The 21,406-nt window shown below is 42.5% G+C and overlaps 1 protein-coding gene across 1 annotated transcript in view; it reads right to left on the reverse strand.

Moving 5' to 3' along the window:
- OSBP (oxysterol binding protein) overlaps positions 1-21,406 on the reverse strand; it is a 44,077-nt gene that overhangs the window by 16,564 nt on the left and 6,107 nt on the right. Inside the window, exons 3-9 of the mRNA XM_039471046.2 lie at positions 20,153-20,403; positions 12,536-12,734; positions 12,167-12,269; positions 11,741-11,795; positions 11,418-11,549; positions 3,723-3,968; positions 3,321-3,441 (exon numbers count right to left, since the gene is read on the reverse strand). Coding sequence (XP_039326980.1) covers positions 3,321-3,441; positions 3,723-3,968; positions 11,418-11,549; positions 11,741-11,795; positions 12,167-12,269; positions 12,536-12,734; positions 20,153-20,403 — 1,107 coding nt within the window. The remainder of the gene's footprint in view (positions 1-3,320; positions 3,442-3,722; positions 3,969-11,417; positions 11,550-11,740; positions 11,796-12,166; positions 12,270-12,535; positions 12,735-20,152; positions 20,404-21,406) is intronic.

The following is a 21,406-nucleotide window of genomic DNA, read 5'->3' on the forward strand; positions in this document are numbered from 1 at the left end:
CTGTCCCTCAGACCGTTGGAGGGCCGCCACATACTGTGCTCCTCTCACTGACCACCAATGGAAGAGATGCCCCTTCCTGAAGTGTGGCGGGGGTCGGATAAATGGCCTCAGGGGGCCGCATGCGTAGTTTGGGGACGCCTGGCTTGTAGTCTCTCCTTTTCAGTAGAGCCTAGTGGTAATGACAGTGGTCCCTGAAGCCAGATTGCCTCAACTCAGCTCACATACTAGCTGGTTAAGTTGACCCTGACAACCTAACCTATCTATGCTTAGTTTTCTTTGTTTAAAAAATGGCAATAAAGGTGTCTATCTTATAGAATTATTGTTGGGCCTGAATGAGCTAATGCGTGAAAAGCACTTATATCAATGCCTGACCCATAATGAGCACTCAACAAATGCTACTTTAATTATCAACATAAAAGTTTGAACTACTTTTCCCTAGGTGCATTACTTTATGCTGAATACACTGCAGTCATCTATCGGCTCACTCACTCACAACTCTGTCCATATATTTTTCTTCAGTTATATCTACTGGCTTAACAACAATTTTCTCTCTGAGAATTGAGTGCCATTACAAATGTAAAAATTTCACTGCATCATTCGCCTTCCAAGTCACTGACCCAAAAAATGTTAAATACAGCCATCCCCAGGGCAAACGTCTAGAAATTCCATTCTTTAGATTTCTATATTCAGCTTCCTATCACTAAGTCAATTCTTTCCAATCTCCCCATGAAGAACAGGATTTTTGTTTTGTTCACTTACATTTCCCAAACTCTGAGAAACACACCCACCACATGGCAAGTACTCAGTTAAGTAGCTAGTATGTGGAGGAACTTAACATATCCGGGTGATCCAAATTCTTAAATAACCATTGGAATGCAAATGCTACCAATTTTTTCCTTTTTAATTTTGTTTTTCTTTTATTTTTAAAATGAAGTTTCCCTAAGAGCAATGTTTTAATTTTAAAAGAACTATATGTACTTTGTTCATATAGTTATTAATTCCTCAAAGAAATTTAGATTAGTCAAATTATAAAGAAAATGTACAGTATTTCATTAGTGAGGTTTATTGTTATCTTTTAAATGAATAGTCTTCCCTTGGTATTCGTGGGGCGTTGGTTCCAGAACACCCTGCAAATACCACAATCTGGTCAATTCACTTATATAAAATGGCACAGAGTATCTGCATATAACCTACACGCATCCTCTCCCTTGTATACTTTAAATTATCTCTAGATTAATTATAATACAATGTAAGTTGCTATATAAATAGGTATTATACTATTTTTTCTGGTCTTTTTTTGTATCATTATTTTTTATTATTCCCCCCACCCCACCCCACCCCAAGTATTTTCTTTTCTTTTTTCTTTTTTTTTTTTTTTTGATCTGGAGTTCTGCTCTTGTTGCCCAGGCTGAAGTGAAATGGCATACTCTCAGCTAGCAACCCCCATCTCCTGGCTTCAAGCAATTCTCCTGCCTCAGCCTCCCGAGTAGCTGGAATTACAGGTGCCCACCACTGTGCCTGGCTAATTTTTAGTAGAGACAGGGTTTCACCATGTTGGCCAGTCTGGTCTCGAACTCCTGACCTCACCTCAGGTGATCTGCCTGCCTTGGCCTCCCAAAGTGCTGGGATTACAGGCATGAGCCATTATGCCCAGCCTCCAGTATTTTCAATCCAAGGTTGGCTGAATCCATGAATGGAGGATACCCAGGTATGGAGGGCTGACTATACATAACCATACATGGAATGAAATATAATGCATCCCCTTCGAGATCCTCAAGGGGGCTCTGAAACCGTTCTCCATGGTGAAATGTCACACTGCAATATGGCCACTGACACCCAAATTCTGCAAATCAAAGGTGAACATCCCAGGAATTTACTACTCTTAATCTAATACTTCTGAATTTGTTAGCTGCAAAGACAAGCATGTAGAAGCTCTTTAAAGGTCCCTGGTAAAGATCAATACTGATGTATCACTTGGTATCCTTTTCATTTAAGGACCTTCTGAATATTAATCATGAAATTAGAGGTAACACTGCAGTTTATTTTCTCCCTTTACATATGTTACAAAACATTTATGGATTTTTTTTTCTGGCTAATTTCTAGTTTGCACTATGTTTGCTGCATTTTGTTTCTGAGTGAGGGTGAATTCATTAAAGAAGCAGCCTATATTGCAATATTTAAGAACTGTAGCTATGGCTCGTGAAAGACTAGACCCTGGAAATGGAAGGCCACCAGGAGCTCAGGGAATTATTGTCAGCTCTGTCTTTTGGGACCTACTTGGTTTCTCTAACTGCTTTGTGCTTTGATCTCTTTCTCTAGAGCAGCTTTTACTCTTCAGTACACAGGCCAAACATGGTTGCTCTAGTTCAAGAAGCCAGTGAGAAACTCTACTACACTTTTTGAATAATCAGATTTCTTCTAAGGTATAGGATCTCTAACACTGCACATTAGGATTCCATTTCCAGGACTGATCCTGAAACAAAATTAACTTGCAATACAATAATAGTCTTTGTTTTGTTTTGTTTTGTTTTTGAGACAGAGTTTCACCCTATAGCCAAGGCTGCAGTACCATGGCACGATCTTGGCTCATTGCAACCTCCGCCTCCCAGGTTTAAACAATTCTGGTGCCTCAGCTTTGCGAGTAGCTGAGACTACAGATGCGTGCCCCTACGCCCAGCTAACTTTTTGTATTCTTAGTAGAGATGGGGTTTCACCATGTTGCCCAGGCTGCTCTTGAACTCTTGAGCTGAGGCAATCTGTCTGTCTTGACCTCCCAAAGTGCTAGGATTACAGGCCTGAGTCACTGTGCCTGTCCCCAAATAAGATCTTTTAAAAATAAAGTTTCACTTACCTAGAATTCAGCCATTACATAAATGATACCTAACCCATCAGGTAGAGGAAGAGAAAGGGAGGAAGGAGAAAAGAAAGGGTAGGGATTAGCTGAGAAACCTAACCTTGCAATCTAAGTTCTGACTTACACAGAGAACCTGCTTGCTACAGTAAGGAGGAAAACACCAGCAGTTAAAAGACAGAATTTTTTTCAAATGCATGCTAGAATTTGTGTTCTCAATAGTACTTAAAGATGCATTAAACATAGCTAAGAGGATAAGAATTCATGACTAGATGGCTCCTTAAAGAGGTTCTAGCCTCCACACTCATTTGATAGCTGAAGAGTTAAATACCTGCCCCAAGTAGTTAGTGAGGGTCAGTGCCCAAATCAGACCTCCTGTCTCCTGACTCGAGAGCCAGTGACCTCCTCCACCATGCCAGAAAACCTTTCATTCCAGGAGCATTAATTCTGACAAAGATGGTAGTCTTACCGAGGGGCATAATGGAGAGGTATTTGCCTCGAAACTTGCTGGTGATTTTGATTTCCTGACGCAATGTCCAGCCATTTTTGGACTCAGCATGGTGTGCAGCAGCAGGGGGATGATGACTCACCTTGAAGAAATCAAGTTCAAATTAAGAGGGCAGAAAGGAGAAGGAAAAGATACTGCCTATAAATTGGTGAGAAACACCCAAAATTCACACTTGACATTTTTACATCCACAACAGAAGGCAATCCCAGAACCTTCAGGGTCTCCAATGCTGAAGTTCTGAAGAAAAAGAATGAAACCTGAGATGACAGGGACTAGAATTTCCACAAACGTTAAGACCCCGTTAAACAAAAATCATCTCTTTTTTCAGAAAGGAAATTTGTTATGGTCCTGAGGTTCCTTTACCTGCTCACAGAGAGATCGGTACCCATTCTCCTCTAATCGGTCCAGCTCAAAGGTCTCTCCAAGCAGTGGGTTGAATGGCTTACTGGTGCGGAAGACAGTAGTGGAGTAGGAGGACACGGTGAAAGCTGCAACATAACAAAGCTGTTCTAGAGAATTCTCACATTTTGCAGCTCGGTCTAACAGCTCATGGTATTCCAGATCTTCAGTAAGGCGCTGAAGCATGGACAAGGGCTCATTAAAGTTCACCTGCAAGGAAAAGAACAGACATAAAAACTCTGCCCACACATCTATAAGAGACGGTTTTTAATTTTTTTACAGTTGAGGAAATAAATCACTGGGAAAAGAGGCCTCTGCTCAGTTGAGCAGCTCTAAATTTTAACCCACAAGCAACCCATTCTCCTTGTCAACTGTTCATGTCTGCTGAGTGGCAGAAATCACTGTTTTCATTTCACTAACTGTAAGCTCTTTGAGATGGAAACCATGTCTCCTGTTGAGTGCTATGTACCCAAGATCTATCAGTGCCTGGCCCATAGAAGACCATCATCAAATAGGTGTTGGATGAATAAGTTAAAAAAAAAAAAAGAAACGTGGCCATCGCGATGGCTCACGCCTAAAATCCCAGCACTTTGGGAGGCCAAGGCGGGTGGATTACAAGGTCAAGAGATCAAGACCATCCTGGTCAATATGGTGAAACCCCATCTCTACTAAAAATACAAAAATTAGCTGGGCATGGTGGCACACGCCTGTAGTCTCAGCTACTCGGGAGGCTGAGACAGAACTGCTTGAACCCATGAGGCGGAGGTTGCAGTGAGCCAAGATCGTGCCATTGCACTTCAGCCTGGGTAACAAGAGCAAAACTCTGTCTCAAACAAAATAAAGTTAAATTGAAAAAAAAAAAAAAAAAAAAAAAAAAAAGAAATGTAACATATTTTAGCACAAGAGTACCCAGAGAGGAAGTCAGGTATTTAAAATTCTTGAAGAATGAAAGAAAACAGTAGTAAATTATAAGTACAGCGGTATCCTGACTAGTTATAAAAGTCAGCTTCCTCCCTGGACAAAGCAACTGCCAAGTCTCAGTTCAGTTCTCCATCAGGCCAGTATGCTGATTTCTTCTCTGAGGGTGGATAATTGTGTTTCTGGAAGTGAAGTGCTTATGATGGGGATTGGGAGGGGGCTGTGCATGCTCTTAACCTTTCTAATTTTGAAGTCAGCTTTGGGCAAACAAGTACTGGACGAAGCAAGCCTATGTGTGTATGTGTGTGTGTAGGAGGGGGAGGGTTGGGGACTGCTGTTGGGGGAGATGTTCATTCATTCATTTATTCACTTACTCATTCCACAGATATTTTTGGAGTACCCATGTGTACCAAACCCTTTGCTACCCACTGGGTAAAGAGAAGTGAACAAGAGAAGCTGACTATTTTAGGGAGTGGAGGGGTAGATAGCGAGAAACACGTAGTCTCACTCTGTCACTCAGGCTGGAGTGCAGTGGCGCAATCTCAGCTCACCACAACCTTCACCTCTAGGAGTCAAGCGATTCTCCTGCCTCAGCCTCCAGAGTAGCTGGGACTACAGGCGCGTGCTACCACGTCTGACTAATTTTTTGAGTATTTTTTAGTAGAGACGGGGTTTCACCGTGTTAGCCAGGATGGTCTCAATCTCCTAACCTCATGATCTGCTCGCCTCGGCCTCCCAAAGTGCTGGGATTACAGGCATGAGCCACCATGCCTGGCCAACTATTTGACATTTTGATTGATTTTGCTATGTAAAACTTTGCTATGAAACAAGTCAGCTTCCATCAAGCTTTACTCCATGAAGCCTATTTAATCAACGATATAGATGAACAAGTCTAACTATTATTGGCCTGAGTTCTAAGTCCAGATAACAAAAGAAGAAAGAAAAAAAATCCTTTCTAGTGAATGCTCTGGTCTTAAGCAACACTTTAGTTAAAGAAACAAAAACATTTTTCTTTCAGATATCCCACCTTTTCTGGCATTTTTGTTCACCCTCCTACCCACCAATCTCTGAGCTACATATTACCCTAGTATTCGCTATTCTCCCTCAGTTGTGAAATTAACATCGTATAATTTTTATCTGTAAAAACCTTTGAAAACAAAGTATCAAGGAAAAAATTTTCTTGAAATGAGATCACCACTATTAACATTTTTCGTTTGTTTCTATGCATTCATACATTTTAAAAGTAATAAACTTGGCCAGGAGTGGTGGTTCATGCTTATAATCCCAGCACTTTGGGAGGCTGAAGTGAGTGGATTGCTTGAGCTCAGGAGTATGAGACTAGCCTTGGCAACACGGCAAAACCCCGTATCTCCAAAAAATACAAAACTTAGCAGGGTGTGGTGGCATGCACCTGTAGTCCCAGCTACTTGGAAGGCTGAGGTGTGATGATGGCTTGAGCCCAGGAGACAGAGGTTGCAGTGAGCCAAGATCATGCCACTGTACTCCAGCCTGGGCAGCAGAGCGAAACCCTACCTCAAGATGATACTAATAAACTAGAGCCTGCTTTTTCTCTGAGAAATATCCCAAATGTTTCTCTGTGAACCTTTTCCATTGAACACAGAGCCAGAGGACCAACATTAGAACACTCATCCTTTGAGAAACAGGACCTACCAAAACAGTGTGCCACACCAGAGTCCTCTTCTCTACACTGAGAGACAAGGAGTGTGATGACATGAATGCACACAGAGGGGTGGTAGGCTGATAAAGCCCTAATCCTCGAGTCTCTTTAACGACGGAACTTATAAACTACACCCAACAAAATCTCTCAATGGCAGAATTTCAGGCAACATGAAGTAACACTTCCATACATTTTGCAGAAAACTGGGGACAGGCAGTGTACTCCACTGGTGGCTACTAGACATACCAGCAGTGTGTGGGACTAGAATCAGCACATCGCTAAACTGTCACTGCTTTTCACACACACACAGCCTTGCCCACCAACAACCCATTTCTCCAAAAGTGACAAACTTTTTATAATGATGATTTTATTTTATTTATTTATTTATTTTCTTTTTTCTGAGACAGAGTTTCACTCTAGTTACCCAGGCTGGAGTGCAATGGCACGATCTCGGCTCACCGCAACCTCTGCCTCCTGGGTTCAAGCAATTCTCCTGCCTCAGCCTCCTGAGTAGCTGGGATTACAGGCACATGCCACCATGCCCAGCTAATGTTTTGTATTTTTATTAGAGATGGGGTTTCACCATGTTGACCAGGATGGTCTCGATCTCTTGACCTTGTGATCCACCCGCCCTGGTCTCCCAAAGTGCTGGGATTACAGGCTTGAGCCACTGAGCCTGGCTATAATGATGATTTTATTACTAAAAAGCCAAGCAGGGAAACAAATAAATCTGAATATTTAAAGTGGAAGAAAGCAGGGAATTCCACAGCTGATGAAGAATTGGGCAGCCAAAAAAAAAGACAACCCAGAGATTAGCAGCAGCAGGAAGCCATAACCACTGATAGGGTGAAGAAATGGGGAGAAGCATTGATATTACTACAGCCCAGAGGTGGAGGTCAGAGAGAGGAGGATCAGGAGAATGTAAAACATCAAGGTGGGGGAGGCCTGTCCAGTGAAAACTAGAGCCACATAAATGCTGTCAGAGCACCACTCAAGAGGGCATAGAAGGAGAGACTTCCCATGGCTATAACCTCTTGCTAGTGTCTTGCATTAGTGAAACCCAGCCAGACTCCAGCAGCCATGAAAGCCTGAAAAAACACTGCCTAGGAAGATTAGTTTTCCTGTGTCACAGCCCAGAGTAGGGGAAGGGTGAGGACTTGATCTGTGGGCACACAGGTACAGGACTGTACGTATCAACAAGGAACTTGGGTAAAGGAGGACAGAGAAGTCACCTAGACCAGAAACTCTTGCTTTTTTCTTGAGATGAAGTCTCACTCTGTTGTCCAGGCTGGAGTGCAGTGATGTGATCTCACCTCACTGCAACCTCCACCTCCTGGTTCAAACAATTCTCCTGCCTCAGCCTCCTGAGTAGCTAGGATTATAGGTGTGCACCACCACACCACCACATCCGGCTAATTTTTGTATTTTTAGTAGAGACGGGGTTTCATCATGTTGGCCAGGCTAGTCTCGAACTCCTGACCTCAAGTGATCTGCCTGCCTTGGCATCCCAAAGTGCTGGAATTATAGGCGTGAGCCCCCACACCTGGCACCAGCTATTTCTAAGCAGAAACTAAATTTCTGAGACTGCTGACATGCCTTTCCAGTCTGCTTTCCTACTATTCCCTTCAAGGCACCTAATAATCTAGGCAAGTAGGGTTTATTTTCAAGCCCCCACAAATGTTTAATTTTTTAGGTTTATCCTAACACTCACTCAGGGCCTTTTGTTATCTGAAGTTTAACTTTTTTTTTTTTTTTTTTTTTTTGAGACAGGGTCTCACTCTGTCACTCAGGCTGGAGTGCAGGGGTGCGATCATAGCTCACCGTAGCCTCAACCTCCTGGGTTCAAGTGATCCTCCCACCTCAGCCTCCCAAATAGTTGGGACTACAGGCACGTACCACCATGCCTGGCTAACTTATTGCTGTTATTATTATCATTATTATTATTTTGTTTTTGTTTTTTTTTGAGACGGAGTTTCGCTCTTGTTACCCAGGCTGAAGTGCAATGGCGCGATCGCGGCTCACCGCAACCTCCGCCTCCTGGGTTCAGACAATTCTCCTGCCTCAGCCTCCTGAGTGGCTGGGATTACAGGCATGCACCACCATGCCCAGCTAATTTTTTGTATTTTTTAGTAGAGATGGGGTTTCACCATGTTGACCAGGATGGTCTCGATTTCTCGACCTTGTGATCCACCCACCTCGGCCTCCCAAAGTGCTGGGATTACAGGCTTGAGTCACCGCGCCCGGCCTATTATTATTATTTTTTGAGACAGAGTCTCACTTTGTTGTCAAGGCTGGAATGTAGTGGCACCATCTCCTACTACTGCAACCTCTGATTCCAGGGTTCAAGCCGTTCTCATGCCACAGCATCCTGGGTAGCTGGGACTACAGGCACACACCACCATGCCCCACTAGTTTTTTGCATTTTAGTAGAGACAGGGTTTCATCATGTTGCCCAGGCTGGTCTTGAACTCCTGAGCTCAGGTAATTCACCCACTTTGGCCTCCCAAAGGGCTAGGATTACAGGCATGAGCCACTGTGCCCAGCTGAATTTTTTATTATTTGTAGAGATAAGATCTTTTCATGTCGCCCCCAGACTGGTCTTCAAGTCCTGGGGTCAAGCAATCCTCCTGCCTCAGCCTCCCTAGTGTTGGGCTAGGTACAAAAAATCCCTACATACTTATATATAAACATATTTGTTTTCTGAGACCCACTTAATTAATTACTTCAACATTTGCTGAATGATTTATACATGCCAGGCACAGGGCTAAGCATCAAGAATATAAAGACCATCAAGACGTAGTCCCTGATCACAAGAACACAGTCTATGAAGAAACCACACACTGGATCGCAGCTTCAGGAGGGTAGGGAGAATGCTTTCTGTATTTCTGTATGCTAAGTAGCTGGCTGTGGACAAAACCTGTAGCCACTTGCCATCCCCACTATCCACTCTTCCCTTCTTCTACAGTTGGTAAAACCCGTAATTTTTCACAAGGTCATGCCATCCAGAATAGAAGTCTTCATTTCCAGCCTTTTTTCCAGCTAGCTGTGGCCATATAGCTAAGTTTTAGCCACATAGATTTAAGTGATAGTGATCTATACCACTTCCAGGAAGCATGTTTTTTGTTTTGTTTTGTTTTGTTTTGTTTTATTTGTTTTGTTTTTTGAGACAGAGTGTAGCTCTGTCACCCAGGCTGGAGTGCAGTGGTACCTTCTCAGCTCACTGCATCCTCAGCCTACTGGGTAGAAGTGATTCTCCTGTGTCACCCTCCCAAGCACCTGGAACTACAGGTGTGAAAAACACCATGCCTGGTTAATTTTCGTATTTTTAGTAGAGACAGGGTTTCACCATTTTTCCCAGGCTCGTCTTGAACTCCTAACCTCAAGTGATCCACCTGCCTCAGCCTCCCAAAGTGCTAGGATTACAAGCATGATCCACTGCACCCAGCCAGGAAGCACCCTTAAAAGGTGGAGCCCTTCCTCTTTTTCCATTTTCCAGCTGGCTGGAATGAAGCTCTGATGACTCAAGCTGGAGCAACCACTTTGGACTGGTGGACTGAGGCCACAGGCAGCAGAGCACCAGGATAGAAAGAAGCCTGGTCCTGACACCACAGGGTATGGTACTAGCCCTGGACCACCTACTTCTGGGCTTGAACATAATAATGAATTAAGCCAACATTTGTTTAAGGCAGAGGTTGACAGCTTTTTCTGCAAAGGGCTGGATAGTAAATATTTAGGCTTTGAGGGCCATATGGTCTCTGTTACAAGCACTCAACACTGCTGTTGCAGGATGAAAGCAGCCGCAGATGATACGCAAGTGAAAGAGTATCACCACTGTTCCTATAAAACTTCATGGATGTTAACATTTTAATTTCATCTAATTTTCACATCACAAACTATTATGCTTCTTAGATGGTAGCCAGAGTTGGCCTGAGGGCCTTAGTGTGTGGATCCCTGGCTTAAACTAACATCTTTTGAATTTGATTGTTTTTTTTTATTTTTGCCCTCCCTACCCCAGAGCTGGCCCCATGAATTTGTTTCTTTAATAAATTAAACCTATTATCTTCTATATCTAACTGAAAACTAGTGCAACACCAGCCAAACAGTGGCACCCAGAAAATGCCTGTGAAATGAACAAGCAGTGATACACACTGTCTACGCCCAGACATAAACAGTGGAACTTGTTGGTACACAAAGGAGAGACATTTCAACCTGACAGGATACACTGGAAGAAGTTTGCTGAAAAAGACACATTATAGCTGCATCCTAAAGAAAAGGGTATTAGCTACAGCAGAAAAAAAGTGGCAAGCATTGATAGGGAACTGACGAAAGTCCAGGCAGTAAGAGCAGTGTATACAAATGCCCTGAAGGAAAAGACAGGATGCCTGAAGGTAATCCTTATACTAGAACTCAGGATGTGTACGGGTGTAGCCTTGCCCATGGGGAGGAAGTTATCAAGCCCACTAAGGAATCTGGACTATGCTCAAAGCTCCAGTAAAGGATTTTAAGCTGAGGACTGACATGTCTACATTTGCCATTTTTCAAAAATTACTTTCACAACAGTGTGGACAGATTGGAGGAAGACATGACTCGGGGCAGGGAGGTCAGCCCAAATACCATCTTTGCCATAGAGATGGTCCTCATCTTTCGGTTTGAATGGACGATTTTTGCTTCTGTGTTTCCTAAGCCTCTGTCTGTGTAGTATTTTCTATAACACTGTCACAGAAAATAATGTTTTCTACCTGTTTTCATGTCTGTCTCTCTTAAACCACATGCTTCTTGAAAACAGAAAGTATGATGTATTTATCATCCCAATACATCTAGCATAGGCTTTGCTCACAAATAACTGTTACTGAAGATGTACATCTGATTCTAGGTGATCTAGGAACGTATCAGATCCAGAGCCAAAATTAAAGCAGCTAAATTTAAGGAAAATTTTATGACAATAAAGGTAAAAAAGACCATGCCACAAAATGCCACACAAGTGGGTGGGGCTGTCATATCAGCACTCATCCCACTGAGGCTTGAGAGGAACTGGCAGCAGCCCCAGTGTGCAAGAACCTTACCGGCATGGGGATCTTAGAGAGTTCTTTTCCAATGCAGTTCTTCATGATGCTCCATAAATTGAGGCTATAGTTTGGCTTGTATGGTATTCTGGTTCTCTTTTCCTTTTTGGTCTCCTCCAGCTGATGCTTGTACTGAGAGCAAAAACAAAGCCATTCAGCCACCCACAAAGAACAGAAAACCCGGTATTTATAACCTTCCCTTCCCCCGTGCTAAAAAAAGAAAAAAAAAAATCAGTTTCTCTTAGCACCAAAAAAAAAAAAAAAAATCCTTGGGAAACATAACCCACGTCCCTCACCTCTGATAACTCTCATATAAGAGTTACCTGTTCATCAAGGCTGATGTCACTGCTGGCTCCACTGATATTGCTGCCAGTACGTCTGTACAGATGGGAAACACAGGAGAATTAGAACAAAGACCAGAACTAGAGTTTGGTTCTGGACATTTCTTTACAAAGCAGAATGCCAAGTGCACTGTATAAACCTATTGATGGGTGATCAAATGACGATGTTTAGAATATGAATGAATTTAAATATTCTGAAGAATTTGTTCATGTAAAAAAGCTGACACTTTGTTCACTTACTTAAGAAAAAGGGCCCGTTCTACAAACAGATCTCGAGATAAAAAAGAAAAAAAAAAGGAGAAAAGGGCCTAGATTGAGTATTGAGAATGATAATTCTCTCACTGAAATGTTTCTAACCTTTTGATGGCCAGATATGTTTATTTTCTTCAATAATCAAGGATTACTTACTTGTGACCCAAATTTTCAGGCATGGTGATGATCTCAGGTGCGTCAAAAAATTCATTCTCATCATCTTCATCACTCATGTCTCCTTTGCCAGAGCAGCACTGATCTACAAGAAGAAAAGCCCCATTTGTTGGCTTTGGTTATCTTTACCAAATGTCTGATATAGCAAGTTCTTTTAAATACTAACCATAAACACAGAAAAAACTGGTAAAAAAAGAAAAAAAAAAAGCGGCGGAAATCTAGAATAAATCAATGGTTCCAACTCCATTTCACCTCAGTCATTGACTATGGAGAGTTTCGAGTTCTTCTATCAACTGCAGAAAACCATTTGGCTCACCTCAGACCAGGCTACCTGAGAACTAAGCATCTTACCTTTACCAGAACCCACGCTGCCAGGAGTGTTTGCCGGCAGCACTGTGGCTCCTCGGAAGGCCCTCTCCAGGTGATTATGCTGCTTCGCCAGCTGCTCAAGGGTCTCTTCCAGTCGGATACGCTGGTCTCTTTCATACTGTAGTGACTTTTGCCATTTTTTACTATGGGTCTGGGCTAACATGAGGAAATCTCTGCAGGCCTGTATGGAGAAAGCATTGACTGTGTCACCTCAACCAGTCAAAGAGTTTCCCCTCAGGCTTCTGCAAGCCCACTGAGTAATTTTATTCCAGTAACTTTTAATCAGCAAATTACAATGCAAGATTTTCCCTTTTATACCAAGGTATCAGGGACAGCTAGCTCCATGCTGAAATCAAGGTCTAACCCAGAAAAAAAGTAAACATGGTTGTCATGGTTCTTTTTTTTTTTTTTTTTTTTTTTTTTTTGAGACGGAGTTTCGCTCTTGTTACCCAGGCTGGAGTGCAATGGCGCGATCTCGGCTCACCGCAACCTCTGCCTCCTGGGCTCAGGCAACTCTCCTGTCTCAGCCTCCTAAGTAGCTGGGATTACAGGCACGCGCCACCACGCCCAGCTAGTTTTTTGTATTTTTAGTAGAGACGGGGTTTCACCATTTGACCAGGATGGTCTCGATCTCTCAACGTCGTGATCCACCCGCCTCGGCCTCCCAAAGTGCTGGGATTACAGGCTTGAGCCACCGCGCCCGGCCGTCATGGTTCTTTTAAACCTTCCTGGTCATGAGAACCAAACAAATGCCAAGTGAGCAGTAAACCTAGACGAAGTATTTGTGGCAATATCAAAAAGAGCGGTATGTGAACTGCACCAAAGGAAGAGAACTGCTGACTGAAAGGAGGAGGAGAACACACACAGGATAACTACTTTCAACAAATTCTTGTCTAAACTCAAGTAACTGAAAGCTGAGGAGTTCAGACACTGAGAACAGAGTATCTACACTGAAGTAGACCAAGTATGGGGAAACCTATTTTGTTTTTATTTTGGTCACTAAGAGAAACAACTGACCTTAAAAATTAGAAGCCTTCAGTGTGCAGGAAGAAGGGTTAAAAAGAAAACAATTAGAAGCCTACTTGAAAAATCAAAGAAGGGATTTAGAGAAAAATTACAAATATGATTATATCAAGTCCCTCCACTGGCTCCCCACTAACATTAGGATCAAATACTAACTACTGGTTATGAACATATAGGGCCCTTCACAATACACCCATCACCTGCTTTGTATTCTCCTCGTCAGGCAGGTGTACCTAGCACTGTACCCATCCACCCACCCCTGCCCCATCCCCCCTGGCAGCTGGGACTACAGGTATGTACCACCATGCCTGGCTACTTTTTGTATTTTTTGTAGAGATGGTGTTTTGCCATGTTACCCAGGCTGGCAACAAACTCATGGACTCAAGTGATCCACCCGCCTCGGCCTCCCAAAGTGTTGGGATTACAGGCATGAACCACTGTGCCCAGCCCTGGACACAGAGTTCTTTCAGGCCTGCCTACCTCAGCATATGCTATTGACTCTACCTAGAATGCTCATCCCTATCCTGTTTCTAAGAAAAGGGAAATCTTTCTTTAAGATCTATGGCAAATGTTACTTTGTCTGTGACACTTCCCCATCAGTCTCATAAGCAGCCAGTCTCTTCTCTACATATCCATTGCACTTTGCACAAACTTCTATTTTACACATGCACAGTAGTATCGTGACTGATTTTCTATCTCTCCAGATGGACCATATGCATTTTAAAAACACATTTTACAGCTTATTCATATATAGATCTCCAGCTCCAAATTTAGTTGCTCTGTACATAACAGGAACCTGATAAAGTTTGCTTAATAAATAAAGGAAGGAAGCAAGCAATGTAAGCTTAAAAGTCTACTCCCTGTTATAAAGAAGCTAAAAAGTAAACAGGATATCTACTCCCATGGTTTCAACCATTGCTATAGGCTATTGGCTACTCAATCAGTAATTCTAGCCCAGCACTCAATGAGATTCAGAATAGAATATCCACTCCCTATTCGATGGCTCAAAATAACTTCAAAATTAATGAACTCTAAAGTGAACTCATCACTTTCTGTTTGTTTATTTGTTTTTAGACATGGTCTTGCTCTGTCATTAACGCTGGAGTACAGTGGCATGATCGTGGCTCACTGCAGCCTCAACCTCTCAAGTGCAAGTGATCCTCCTACCTAAGCCTCCCATGCAGCTGGGACTACAGGCATGAGCCATGATGCCCAGCTAATTTTTGTAGTTTCCGCAGAAATGGGATTTTGCCATGTTGCTCAGGCTAGTCTTTCAACTCCCAGGCTCAAGTGATCCACACCAGGGATGACAAGTATAAGGTACACCCAGCCTCATCACTTTCCTGTGCTTTTCCCTTTGATGTTCCCCAACTCGTTTCAGGGCCCTCCCAGTTATCCAAGCCAGAAAATTAAGGGGCATCTTTCTCTTACTTTTGCTTCCTTCCTCACATCCAGTTATCAAGTCCTATTGATTGTTAACAACATTAAAAAAAAATCTGTACATGTCTTTCCATCCTTTCATACTCAGAAACAGTAGAGTACACACTCTGGAGTTGGACTGGTGGGGCTCAAATCACTGATCAATCCCACTATCTAGCTGTACAAATATAGACAGGTTATTTAATCTCTCTGTGCCTCATCTTCCTTTTCCATAAGCAAATATAATAATAGAATAACTACCTCAAAGAGTTGTTGTTTTACATTTATGCACTTAGGCTCACAATAAACATTCAATAAGGTGTTAGTTATTATAATTATAAGCTGGGCATAGTAGTTCATGTATGTAATCCTAACACTTTGGAAGACCAAGACAGGAGTGCCTAAGGCCAAGAGTTTGAGACCAGCTTGACCAACATACAAGACCCCATCTCTGTATAAAAATTAAAAATAAAAAAATAGCCTGAGTAAAATGGCTCACACCTTTAATTCCAGCACTTTGGGAGGCTGAGGCAGGCAGATCACCTTAGGTCAGGTGTTCAAGACCAGCCTGGACAACACAGTGAAACCCTGACTCTACTAAAAATACAAAAATTAACCAGGCATAGTGGTGCACACCTACAGTCCCAGCTACTTGGAGGATGAGGCAGGAGAATCGCTTGAACCCAGGAGGCAGAGAGTACAGTGAGCAATCTCAGCTCACTGTACCCTAGCCTGGGTGACAGAGCGAGACTCTGTCTCAAAAAAATAAAAATAAAAATAAAAATAAAAAGTTGAGTGTGGTGGCACATGCCTGTAATCCCAGCTACTCAGGAGGCTGAGCAGAACTGCTTGAACCTGGGAGATGGACGTTGCAGTGCGCTGAGACCGCGCCACTGCATGCCAGCCTGGGCAACACAGCGAGACTCCATTTAAAAAAAAAAGTGGGGGCTGGGTGTGGTGGCTCAAATTTGTAATCTCAGCACTCTAGGAGGCTGAGGCAGGTGTATCATGAGGTCAGGAGTTCAAGACCAGCCTGGCCAAGATGGTGAAACTCCATCTCTACTAAAAATACAAAAATTAGCTGAGTGTGGTGGCATGCGCCTGTAATCCCAGCTTCTTGGGAGGATGAGGCAGGAGAATTGCTTGCACCTGGGAGGTAGAGGCTGCAGTGAGCTGAGATCCCCTATTGCACTCCAGCCTGAGTGACAAAGTGAGACTCCATCTCAGAAAAAAACAAAAGACAAAAATTATGACTGCATCAAAATTGGTCTCATCTTCTAATCTACTACTATCAAGCTTATTTAGTATGATCTGAACACACTCCTCTATCCCACAATTAACTCCTCCCAAGCCTCATGCTAGCTATTTATTGGCTTGACTAACAGTCAATTACCAGCAGCTCCCAGACTTCAGGGAGAAGGATGCCACAACACTACCTGGATCAAAGTTTCCCCCTCATTCCCTTTTATTATTATTTTTTAAATATTTGTGTATTTATTTATTTTTGAGACAAGGGTCTTACTTTGTTGCCCAGGCTATAGAGTACAGTGGCAGGATCTTGGTTCACTGTAACCTCTACCTCCTGGGTTCAAGTGATTCTTGTGCCTCAGTCACCATGTCTGGCTGATTTTTGTATTTCTTTTAGTAGAGATGGGGTTTCATCATGTTGGCCAGGCTGGTCTCGAACTCCTGACCTCAGGTGATCCTCCTGACTCGGCCTCACAAAGTGTTGGGATTACAGGTGTGAGCCACTGGGCCTGGCCTCATTCCCTTTTAGTAATACTCACTATAATTAAAATTTGCCAGAGACAATCCTATGTCAGGCACTTTGCTAAGCACTTTACATCAATTATCTGACAAAAGCCTTTCAACAAGCCTTTGAAGTATCTACTAGTATCATTACCATTTACAGATAAGGAATTGAGGTCACAGAGGATGCAGGTTGTCCCAAGTTATACAGATAGGTCATGGAGGCTGTTGGACAGGATGCAGATTGCCCCATAGACAGGTCATGGAGGCAGTGGGACTCCAGGCCCCAAGCTCTAGCTTGCCTTTCTTCATAGGAAGACTCTCACTGCTCCTTCAGAATTTAGTTGAGGAAATTAGAGAAATGTCCTACTCTGAGCCAAATACTTCCAATGTGCTACACCACAGTGGCCTGTGCTCATTTCTGTCAAGTCACTTAATGTAGTCAATAATGATCCCTTTAATTCTCCACCCCTCACTAAATAGCAATCTCTCTAAGGACCAGGGGCCATATCTGCCCTCAGGGATATCCACTAGCACAGTTCCCAGAACACAGCTCGTGTTCAACAGAAGGCAGATGAATATACTAAAAGTGTCAAATTTACCTCCCTGGTTACATTCTCTTTGATAGTTAGAAAAGCTGTATCCTAAGCAGTCAAGAAACTAAAGCAGCCACAAAAAAATAACAATATCGGCCAGGCGCGGTGGCTCAAGTCTGTAATCTCAGCACTTTGGGAGGCCGAGGCAGGTGGATCATGAGGTCAAGAGATCGAGACCATCCTGGTCAACATGGTGAAACCCCGTCTCTACTAAAAATACAAAAAAATCAGCTGGGCATGGTGGTGCGTGCCTGTAATCCCAGCTACTCAGGAGGCTGAGGCAGGAGAATTGCCTGAACCCAGGAGGCGGAGGCTGCGGTGAGCTGAGATCGTGCCATTGCACTCCAGCCTGGGTAACAAGAGCAAAACTCCGTCTCAAAAAAAAAAAAAAACAACAATATCATGTCCTTTGCAGAACATGAATGTAGCGGAGGCCAATATCTTAAGTGAATTAATGCAGACACAGGGAAAAAAAATGTGTTTTCACTTATAAGTGGGAGTTAAATATTGGGTATACACCAACACAAAGACAGAAATAATAAACACCGAGGATTCCAAGAGTGGGGAGGAAGAGCACCAAAGCCTGAAAAACTACTTTGGGTACTACATTCACTACTTGGGCAATGGGATCATTAGAAGCCAAACCTCAGCATCATGCAATATACCCATGCAACAAACCTGCACACGTGCCACTTGAATCAAAAATTAAATTAATTTTTAAAAAAGAAATTGAGAGAAATACACTCTTCGTTTGATATAACTTTGCCCATTCAGAGCTGTGATGCTCTAGCATGTTAATTTTTAACATGCATATTATACTTAAGGCCTTGCTAGTATCATCTAGTAGTACAAAGGAAACAATACAGGGATAAAAAGAGTATTTTAAGCAATAACTGGCTAGGAAAAGGGCATAGGCAGTGCAGCAAGAGAGTAAAGAATGAAAACGGGACTCACCTCTGACTGCCAAGAAATCATCCCCTTTAACACAAACTCTGGACACTTAGAACTTAAGGAAGAATTTCCCCAAGGAACAAAGATGAGTACATTTTCAAGAGAAAAATTGAAACTAAAGTTTTAGTTTTATAAAGGGGTGTTTTACTTAGCAAAATTTTTATATCAGAGTAGAAAAAAAATTATGAAGTGGGCTGTTCACCTGATTTGGACAAAAGGTGGCATTCACTCTTAGGAGACCATTGTGCTGATTTGTTTTAAAACGTATACATATTTACAGGCAGGTCATGGTGGCTCACACCTGTAATCCCAGCACCTTGGGAGGCCAAGACAGGAGGATCATGAGGTCAGGAGATTGAGATCATCCTGGCTAACGCAGTGAAATCCTGTCTCTACTAAAAATACAAAAACTTAGCTGGGCGTAGTGGCGAGCGCCTATAGTCCCAGCTACTCGTGAGGCTGAGGCAAGAGAATTGCTTGAACCCAGGAGGCAGAAATTGCAGTGAGCCAAGATCGCACCACAGTACTCTAGCCTGGGTGACAGAGCACGACTCCATCTCAAGGAAAAAAAAAAGTATACTTATTTACTATTTAATTGACTATATGACTTATGAGGTTTTCCTGATTACAAGGGGACTGGAAAACCAGGCACACGGTCGCTAGGAAGACACGAGCAGACATCAGAAAAGCAAGCATTAATACTGATTGGCTGACTGGTCTGTCCCAGGAGATAATCTTCCTGCAGTCCCTAAGTGGATAATATAATTTTTCTTTTTACTTTGTGTGAATCAGAGCACTGAACAAAGTGTTAAACACCTTAGAAAAATGATGATGTTAAAATAAAGATTATCAAAACTTTCTATTAAGTAAGAAAGAGGTTAAATGTTTAGAGGTGACATGAACTGAACTAGTTCAAAGCAGAAGACATGTCTTACTACAGCACCCTAAACAAAACAAAATCTGGCACTAGAGAGGTAATTTCATCCCATTTAATTAGGAAAAAAAAAACTTTTCTTACAGAGTATTCTTCACAGTTATGAAATGCCTTTGAGTGTTTTTACGCAGAAGGTAACTAAACCTGCCACGCAAGAATCATTTATCAGTAGAGGAAAAGCAGCACTACATAAACCATGTATTCATTTCATACCTATCAATACATCAGTAATGCCATGGGTGCTCTGTTTACTCAGAGTCTTGCACCCAAGCACCTAAAATATTCTGCAAACCAACAATAGCCACCCAAGTTAGGAGTCATAAGGAGGCTGAAGTGTTGCCACTCTTTTTAAAGAAAGATGCCCAAAGTTAAATATTTTGTCTTATCAGCAAAATCATCCTTGAATTCAAGGACTAAAGATGGAAATAACTAGTATTATAAGGTTCTTACCAGTACCTGATCTAGCCTCCACTTACCACCCTTTATGCCTGAATGCATTAGTAAAGAGATGACTCCAACTTAAAGCTCAAATAACATGACAGTAGAAGGGACTCAGGGAGATATTTTAGTTCCAACAGATGAAGTGAGACAAAAATAAATAAATAAAATCACAACCAAGAGAAATTAAGGGACTCGGCTAATACTGATCAGCTGTCCTGGTAGTTGCAGAGTAGTTGGTGCAGGAACCTTGGACTCTAGATTCCAGCTGAAGCAAAGACCCTCCTGATCACTTTGGCAGAGCATGAAAGTCAATCTGTGCAGCCTGTTCTATTTCATGCAGTAAACAATGTAACTTAAAGCCCTTAAGCAGTGAAGCAGGTCCTAATGTTCTGTGCTTTACCAATGACAACTTTTAGGCATTTGGGGAGAATTACATTTCAAAGAGGGAATGAATCAAAAAGCAACACAGACACCATCTGCACTCACATTGATCATGGCATTGGATGTTATCCTAAAGAGTGTGGCTCGTTCGTTGACTTGTTTGATCTTTTCATTGCTCTCAGCAGGCAACTTCAGGGACTCCAGCTCACTGAGCGAACGCTGCAGAGCTGTGCCGTGCTTAGCTATCAAGTCATTGCACGTGCTCAAGTCCTCTACTTTGCTGGAGAGGGTCCGAAGGGTATTCTGCAGCTCAGTCTTGTCAGTTTGTGAGACAGACTCTTCATCTCCTGACTCATCTGTAGGAATGAAAAGAAAGGTTATATGATTCCAGCACTAGGAATGAGATTTGGAACCCTACCTACACTGTCCAGAAACAAACCAACACTTCTCATGCTGTGTGCATTCTGACTGACTGAAAACTTGCCATTACCAGATGGTTTCTCTACAGTGTGGTCCACAGATCACCTGTACAACAAACACTCCAGTTGCTTCTTAAAGGGGCAGAGTCTTTAGGCCCACCCGTAGATATTTTGATTAAACTGATGTGAGGCAAAGCCCAGGAACTTGCCTTTTTAGTAAGCTGCCCAGGTAACTGAAACACACTGAAGTTTGAAAACTACTGACTACAGGACAGGATGGAAAAGCTGAAAGGCTCTTGGAATAGGGAATTAATTACTGAGCTCTTTAACTCTGGCCTGAGGATTCCTATCTTGTCCAAGCCAACTATTATTGCAAACCCACTATCATCTGATAGGTGACTGATGGGATCTGTACTAAACGAGTTGAGAATCACAGTCTTTGTAGAGAAAGTCCACATCACAAAAAAGGCCATTAATTTGTCTTCTGAAGGAGAGCTCAGAAACTTCATGACTAAAGCCACCACGAAAACAATGCAAAAACTTACTTTAAACAGCTCTCCAATAATAAGTCAAGCAGAGAAGCTATGTTGTACCTCTCACTATCATTTCTGTACTCAACACTTTGTAACTGCAAAGTGCTTTCCTAGTAATGTCACTTCCTTTGGAGGAGCTAACATCAGCACTAAAATCAAAGCAAGAAAGGAAAAAAAAAGAGTGAGAGAAGACCTGTGCTTTCTGCTAGACAGACAGACAAAGTCAAAATATAACTTACTACCAAAAAATTTACAAAGCAGTAAATTCTTCTTTCACTGCTTAATGGACATTAAATACTGTACAGGAAATGGCAGGGGATAAGATAACAGACAAAGTCAGCAGGTGACCATCTCAGTCCGTTCTAGGTAAACAAGCTCAGTATGATTAAACTATCAACATATCAGGG

The sequence above is a fragment of the Saimiri boliviensis genome, chromosome 6 (genome assembly GCF_048565385.1).
Source record: "Saimiri boliviensis isolate mSaiBol1 chromosome 6, mSaiBol1.pri, whole genome shotgun sequence".
In the NCBI taxonomy this organism is placed as follows: domain Eukaryota; kingdom Metazoa; phylum Chordata; class Mammalia; order Primates; family Cebidae; genus Saimiri; species Saimiri boliviensis.